At 45.2% G+C, this 8,455-nt stretch overlaps 1 protein-coding gene across 1 annotated transcript in view; it reads left to right on the top strand.

Moving 5' to 3' along the window:
• The first annotated feature begins 947 nt into the window (after window positions 1-947).
• LOC112075041 (histone-lysine N-methyltransferase NSD2) overlaps window positions 948-8,455 on the top strand; it is a 33,209-nt gene continuing 25,701 nt past the window's right edge. Inside the window, exons 1-3 of the mRNA XM_070440746.1 lie at window positions 948-1,615; window positions 1,848-2,028; window positions 2,125-2,294. Coding sequence (XP_070296847.1) covers window positions 968-1,615; window positions 1,848-2,028; window positions 2,125-2,294 — 999 coding nt within the window. The 5' untranslated portion in view covers window positions 948-967. The remainder of the gene's footprint in view (window positions 1,616-1,847; window positions 2,029-2,124; window positions 2,295-8,455) is intronic.

Genomic DNA, 8,455 nt, shown 5'->3' with positions numbered 1-8,455 from the left:
TAGATGACCCTTTTCCTGCAGCAGATATAGATGACCCTTCCTTCTGCAGCAGGATATAGATGACCCTTCTTCCTGCAGCAGGATATAGATGACCCTTCTTCCTGCAGCAGGATATAGATGACCCTTCTTCCTGCAGCAGGATATAGATGACCCTTCTTCCTGCAACAGGATATAGATGACCTTCTTCCTGCAAGCAGGATATAGATGACCCTTCTTCCTGCAGCAGGATAGATGACCCTTCTTCGCACATGACCTTCTTCCTGCAGCAGGAATATAGATGACCCTTCTTCCCTGCAGCAGGAATATAGATGACCTTCTTCTTCCTGCGCAGGATATAGATGACCGCTTACTTCCTGCAGCAGGATATAGATGACCCTTCTTCCTGCAGCAGGATATAGATGACCCTTCTTCCTGCAGCAGGATATAGATGACCCTTCTTCCTGCAGCAGGATATAGAGACCTTCTTCCTCGCAGTGCCCTTCCTGCAGCAGGATATAGATGACCCTTCTTCCTGCAGCAGGATATAGATGACCCTTCTTCCTGCAGCAGGATATAGATGACCCTTCTTCCTGCAGCAGGATATAGATTACCTTCTTCCTGCAACAGGATATTAGATTACCCTTCTTCCTGCAGCACGATTGGATTTACATTTTATTAAGCGCGCTCCTGAAAAGGCATTAAACTTTTTAATACAGATTATTATTTTTACTCTAGTGCAGTACAAGTGTTGGAATATGAATGGAATAATTTGAAATACTTAAATATTTAATATTGTATTATTTATACAGTTAGGGATGCACGATTATCGTTGAACATATTGGAATCGGCCGATATTAGCTAGAAATGCCAACATCGACCCGATGTCTAGTTTAACGCCGATGTGCAAAACAGACGTCAAAGCTGACGTGCATACATTTACGTCATTTAGCAGACACTCTTATGGATGGACAGTAAGGGACGGTCTGGGATGGACAGTAAGGGACGGTCTGGGATGGACAGTAAGGGACGGTCTGGGATGGACAGTAAGGGACGGTCTCTGCCCTCGATGCCAGAGGCCCTCAACCCAGTCAGCATGAAGCAGCCGTCTGAGCCCCTGGGGGGGAGGAAGGGTCGGGGTGGGGGGGACCTGGGGGCGGACCCGGCCCTGCTGATGGACAAGGCAGCTGCTCAGCTGGCTYTGACGCTCCAGGACAGTGTTCTAAACAACATGGCCTCCCATGGTCATAGTCATGAGAGGCTGAAGGACCTGACGTCCCTCATGCTGAACGGCGACCAGGACAAGCTGCCCAAGTTGTGCCCCCCTGAGCCCCTCACCCTGAAGGGTGCTGAGGCCCCCCCCTCCCACCCCAGCCCCCAGAGGAAGGCCAACTCCCCCGAGATTAAACTGAAGATCAACAAGATGGTGTCCAAGGGGAAGCCGCCGCGCTTCGAGCCGTGCTGTGGAGAGGGACCCAACCTGCCCACGGATACTGAGGGCCTCGTGGCTCTAGCCAGCAAGGAGGGGAGGAGAAAGAGAAGACCCATTAAACTCAAACACAGCTCTACCTCTAACCCTGTTCCTGTGGAGGTGTCTGCTGCCAGTCAGCCAGAGGAGGGCACTGCTACCCCACAACAGGTGGGGGAGCTCTACTTCTCTAGTTCAATACAATGTTATTCTGTAGTAGACCATAAAAGAGAACATGAACTGTATCTTTATCTGCCTTAACAAACACTTTGGATTATAGAAAGTCTTCTTGTTGTTATATCAAGATCAACTTCATCTTACACTCCTTGTGAGTCCTTGTTCCTGAGAGTCCTGATAGTCCGCGTTGATTTGGTTTCTGACCGCGTGTTGTGCTTTCTCTCAGATCCAGCAGGTCAGTACTCTGGTGGGGTTGGAGGAGGAGAGCCTGGAGGAGGAGGAGTCTATCCCTGTCCATGCAGGGTTCTCCGTGGGTGATGTGGTGTGGACCAAGGTGTCAGGTTATCTCTGGTGGCCCTGCATGGTGTCCACTGATCCAGAACTCAACACACACCTCAAACACAAAGGTACTACACAAACACAATGCAGCGTTGTACTTCAGACACACACTGATCRTTCTGTTCCCAGGTTCTGATATGGTTTTGCTCCTTTTATTTCCTCAGCAATTAACAGCCGGACAGCTGGAATCATGTACCACGTCCAGTACTTTGGAGACACCCTGGAGAGAGGCTACATCTTTGAGAAGAACATGGTGTCATTCAGGGGGGAGGAGCAATATGTCGAYCTCTGCCATGGCAACAAACAACKTGCCTCCCGGGTCGTCCACAGGAAGGTCAGATGTGATTTATTAGGATCCCTATTAGTCAACGCCAATGGGGACAGCTAGTCTTACTGGGGTCTCCATTAGTCAACACCAATGGGGACAGCTAGTCTTACTGGGGTCTCCATTAGTCAACCCACGCTTGGGTAGCAGAATGACTCAAATCAAATCAAATTTGATTAGTCACTCATACACATCTGTTAGCAGATGTTAATGGACGCAGGTGTAGCGAAAATGCTTGTGCTTCTAGTTCTTTGACATGCAGTAATAACAACAAGTAATCTAACCTAACAATTCCAAACTACTACCTTAACACACAAGTGTAAAGGGATAAAGAATATGTACATAAAGAAATATGAATGAGTGAGGTGTACAGAACGGCATAGGCAAGATGCAAGTAGATGGTATAGAGTACGGTATATACATATGAGATGAGTACGTGTAGGGTATGTAAAACATAAAGTGGCATAGTTTAAAGTGGCTAGTGTACATGTATTACATAAAAGATTGTTACTCTGACTTTCCCTCCAGGCCTGAGGACAAAAGACAGATTAGGAGTGGCTATAGAGTCAGCTACCATCCTCAGTAGCTTTCCATCTAAGTTGTCAATGACAGGAGTTTTCATTACTGTACGATCGAATACACAATCATTTTTGCACACATCTCCACACTAACTTTTACAAAATTCAAACTTGCAATACTTTTCTTTCATTATTAGTTTTTAATGCGATGAGTACGAAGGCTCACTGCTTGTTGTTGGCATTTTCCTGCCTAAGTTTGCCCACTTTGCCAATTAAGGTAATTAGGTTGGGCGATAGGCCTAAAACTGAGCGATCATACATATTATATATATATATATATATATCTTGATAAAAAACATGTTTTTTCTTCTAAATTAAGCTTTTGTTGTACAATTTAAAGGTCAAAGTCCATTTAAACAGCTAGCCAATAATATCATGAATTCAGAGTTTGTGAAAATTATACATGAGTCTCACAGTTGAAAGTGTACCTATGATAAAATACCAATGGTTCCAACAGGCTGAATATACAGGCTGTTCGGGAAGTATTCAGGACCCCTTCCCTTTTGTCCACATTTTTGTACGTTAGCCTTATTCTAAAATTGATTACAAAATTACTCATCAATCTGACACACAATTACCCCGTAATGACAAAGCGAAAATAGGTTTTTAGGAAAGGTTTTTTGCAAATTCATATAAAAAACTAACTTGTTACATAAGTATTCAGACCCTTTTGCTATGAGACTTGAAATTGATGCTCAGCGTGCATCCTGTTTTCCATTGGTCATACCTTGAGATGTTTCCACAACTTGTCTGGAGTCCACTTGTTGTGTAAATTCGAATTGATGTTACATGATTGGGGAAGGCACACACCTGTCTATAAGGTCCCAGAGTTGACAGTGCATGTCCGATTAAAACCAACCATGAAGGCCTACCCGAGTGGCACAGTGGTCGAAGGCACTGCATACGATTCTGTTGTTGAGTCCAGGCTCTGTCGCAGCTTGCCGCAACCGGGAGACCCACGTGCGGCGCACAATTGCCCAAATTTGTCGTCGTTCGGGGTTAGGGAAGGGTTTGGCCGGCAGGCATGTCCTTGTCCCATCGCGCCACTAACAACTCCTGTGGTGGGCCGGGCGGACAGTACACGTTTGCCAGGGTGTAGGTGATTCCTCCGACACATTGTGTGCGGCTGGCTTCGGGGTTTAAGTGGGGATTGTGTCAAGAAGCATGCGATGGTTTCGCGAGGACGCACGGCTCTCGACCTTCGGCCCTCTCCTCGTCCAAGTACAGGGAATTGAGCGATGAGACAAGACTGGAACTACCGAATTGATACCACAAAATTGGAGAAATAAGGTGTTAAAACTTTAACCAAAAAATTAGGTCAAAGGAAATGTCCGTAGAGCTCCGAGACAGGATGTGTTGAAGGAAACAGATCTGGGAAGGTACATTTTTTTTCAGCATGGGGAAGGTCCCCAAGAACACAGTGGAAGTTGAAAAGTTTTGGTGGAGCTGGCCCGCCCGGCCAAACTGAACAATCGGGAGAAGGGCTTTTGTCAGAGAGTTGACCAAACACCCGATGGTCTCTCTGACAGAGGTCTGGGTTCCCTCTGTGGAGATGGGAGAACATTCAAGAAGGACCACAATCTCTGCAGCAACTCCACCAACTCAGGCCTTTATGGTAGATGTGGCCAGTTGGAAGTCTCTTCCTAGTAAAAGGCACATGACAGGCCCGCTTGGGAGTTGTCAAAAGGCACCTTAAAGGACTAAGACCATGAGAAACAGCGATTCTCTAGTTTGAATGAAACCAAGAGTTTAACTCTCTATGGCCTGAAAAGCCAAGCGTCAAACGTCTGGATGAAAACCTGGCAACCATCCTACGGGGAAGGATGGAGGTGGCCGCCATCATTGCTGTGGGGATAGTTTTTTCAGCGGCAGGGACTGAGAGACTGTCAGGATCGAGGGAAAGATGAACAGAGTAAAGTACAGAGAGAGATCTTTAGTGAAGTCCTGAGCAAGCTTATCAGACTGGGGCGCGGTTCACCCCAACAGACACGACCCTACGACACACATCCAAGACAATGCAGGCTGCTTTGGGACAAGTCTCTGAATGTTTCTTGAGTGGCCCAGCCAGAGCCCAGACTTGGTACCTGCATTCTAACATCTCTGGAGAGAAATGAAAATGCTGTGGGCACGATGCTCCCATCTAACCTGACGGAGCTTGAGAGGATCTGAGAGAAGAATGTGAGAACTAGCCAAATACAGGTGTGCCAACTGTAGAGTCATACCCAAGAAGACTCGAGCTGTAATCGCTTGCCAAAGGTGCTTCACAGAGTACCTGAGTAAAGGAATCTGAATACTATATGTAACATGTGAGATTTCATTTAAATGGCGTAATACATTTGCAAAAATGTCTAAACCTGTTTTGTCTTGTCATTATGGGGGTATTGTGTATGTTAATTGATGAATATATAACAGTTTAAGTCTGAAGTTTCCACACTTAGCCAAATGCATTTAAACTTCAGTTTTTCACAATTCACCTGAACATTTAATCCAGTAAAATTCCCTGTTTAGGTCAGTTTAGGGAAAACCACTTCATTTAAGAATGTGAAATTCAGAATAAACAGTAAGAGAATGTTTATTTACAGCTTGTTTATTTCTTTCATTCACATTTCCCAGTGGGTCAGAAGTTTATCATACACTCAATTAGTATTAGTTAGCATGCTTTTGTTTAACTTAGGTCAACGTTTCGGGTAGCCTTCCACGGAGAGCATTCCGACATTACAATTATTTTTTACTTGTGGATTCACAATGTTCAGGAATTGGAGTATTGAAAAATCTTTGGCCCATTCCTACCCTGACAGAAGCTTGTAATAAACTAGAGTTCAGAGTATAGTTAGGCCTACCTAAAAAGCTCCTGCAAGCACGCTTGTTTACAGCTACTAGTGCGCCCCATCAGTCTGGTTGAGTTGACTTCAGGCTTTGTGATGGCCACTACCAGATACGCTTGACCTTAGTTGTCGCTATAAACGCTTTCATGTTTGCAACAACAACTTAACTCTAAACATCGACTGATTACTGAGATGATTATGCTCATCTCAAATCATACAACACTACCAACTATCACTCTTCTTCCACAAGGTACCACTCAAAACTAAGATGCACCAATCTGAGGTTTTAGAGTAGTATATTTTTGCAAATGTGCACTTCCGGCATTTTAAACTGAAATCTTCACATCTACACAGTACAAGTGGTGCAAAACACTAAGTTTCACCTCCCACAAAAGCAATCGTGATTGCGATGAGCACCCACCGTCCCGCGCGCTATCACGGTGCGTAGTTTACGAGATCTGCGTGATGTCTTCTTCGGTCTTGCGAAGGGCGCGTCTCCCCTCTTACATTCAGCTTGCACACCTATCTCGGAGAGTTAATCTTCAAACAATATTCTACCATGCTAAATTCCTTGCCGGGCTCCGTTCATTTATAAGTATTTATTTGTACTAAATACCGTAACTAATGCAGCAGCAGCAGCTAATATACACAGAGACTGCAAATCTTAACTCTCTTTGCTTCTCCAATTACAAATTACGTCATAAAGGAAAAACTGTCTAGATCCCTATGAACAAGCGTGACCTGGAACACGATCTGAGTGACCACGTGGCTGTTACACAAAACATCAAGAACATTCAGAGACTTTTCCCAAACCAGCGCATGGATAAAGGAGTCGTGTGGTTTGCTGGAGTGTTAAGGAACGGGGAAGATGAGGAGACGTCTTAATGTGATGAATCCATGCTATATAACGTTCCCCCAGCTGATAGACTCGTAGCTCCTATGAGCACATCTTATAAAATCATCATCCGCGTCATTTTTGAAACGTGACAGAAAATGCTTACAATGACTAATTACCCATTTACTCTTCGCTCGCCGCACTTCAACTCTACCCAGTCGGCTGCGTCAGTGGCTGGAAAAAAAAAGGCTCGCTCCGCTATCGGGCCAAGAACCTCGCTCCTCTTCATTTTGCTTGAAGAGTGCTTGCTCTGCGCTGTAGATTGAACGGGATACCTTCCCTTCCAGATCGTAGAGATGCGTTCGTCTTCATGTGCGTCACCACCCGGCGCCCCCCTGATACCTCCTGTCCCCTCGTCCGTTTGCCAATAGCTCCTACAAGTTCGGTGTATCCTAGTCTCGAGACTAGCGATAAATCAAGCTCATAGCGGCTACGTAATAGGTGTCATTCACATTCTGTAGTTGATGATGAAGTATGTTTACCAACTTACTTACAGCATACCATTTGCAACTGCAAGCGTCGAGCCCTTAACTGTATGGGCGTAAGTATTCATCTTACAGTTGACACATTGTTAGTCCTTTTAACGCGCAACAAAAGCTGCTAGACCTTCACGTACTATGGCAATTACGGAGGTTACTCTAAGTTGTCGTCAGGGGCTTGTATATAGTAGAGGCGCAAGAGAGTGGGCGACGTGACTCGGTTGAAAAGTGTTATACACCTCTATCGTCTCCATCTATGCGACTTACCGAGACCGTCGTGCCCTGAGATTGAGAGCACGCTCGGGGTCTCTGTGCATAAACCTCTGTCAAAAAAAACCACAGCACACTCCTCCTCATGGAACCCATTGATAAATTCTATGTCAGTCTTCGTTCCCCACGAATAATTTTATATTCAAACATTTAAATGGCAACACATCCACACTTCACACTCACTGTGGACTCCCGATTCGGTGCTAGCCGTCAAGGCCGGAAAAAAAAAGAGGTCATTTTTCAGGGCTCTGCAGTGCTCCTCCTTGCACAAAGGCGGATGGTTAGCGGTCTGCTGCTGGGTTGTTGCCCTCCTATGGCCTCCTCCACGTCTCCTTTTGATGTACTGGCCTGTCTTCGTTGTAGTGCCTCCATGCTCTGGACACTACGCTGACAGACCACAGCAAACCCCCCCCCCCATTGCTTGCCACAGCTCGCATTGATGTGCCATCCTGGATGAGCTGCACTACCTGAGCCACTTTGTGTGGGATTGTAGGACTCCGCTTCATCTACCATAGAGTGATGGAAAGCCACCGCCAGGCATTCAAAAGTGACCAAAAACATCAGCCAGGAAGACATAGAACTGAAGAAGTGGTCTGGTGGTCACCACTGCAGAACCACTCCTTTATTGGGGTGTCTTTGCTAATTGCCATATAATTTCCACCTTTGTCTATTCCATTTTCACAACAGCATGTGAAATTATTGTCAATCAGTGTTGCTTCCTAAGTGGACAGTTTGATTTCCAAAGTGTGATTGGACTTGATTAACATGTTTTGTTTAAGTGTTCCCTTTATTTTTTGAGCAGTGTAGTTAATTCCCCCCACCCTTCTGATGTTCCCAGCATGCTCTATGTTAACCAAAGGATTTTCAAATGTGCACATCAGGGGTAGTGAAGAGGACAAAGGGGGAAAGAGGTATTTATGACTGGTCATAAACCTACCCCCCAGCAAACAAACGTCATGACAGTACCGTAACATGGTAATGATTATTAATGTGTTACAGTATCCATGCGTATATAAACATCATGTGGTACAGTAATTACGGCTTGCATTTGTAAAGTGATTCAGACCTTTGACTTTGTCCACATTTTGTTAGTTACGCCTTATTCTAAAATAGATTAAATAGT

The sequence above is a fragment of the Salvelinus sp. IW2-2015 genome, unplaced genomic scaffold (genome assembly GCF_002910315.2).
Source record: "Salvelinus sp. IW2-2015 unplaced genomic scaffold, ASM291031v2 Un_scaffold2951, whole genome shotgun sequence".
NCBI lineage: Eukaryota > Metazoa > Chordata > Actinopteri > Salmoniformes > Salmonidae > Salvelinus > Salvelinus sp. IW2-2015.
This window is presented reverse-complemented; position numbering and strand designations above follow the sequence as displayed.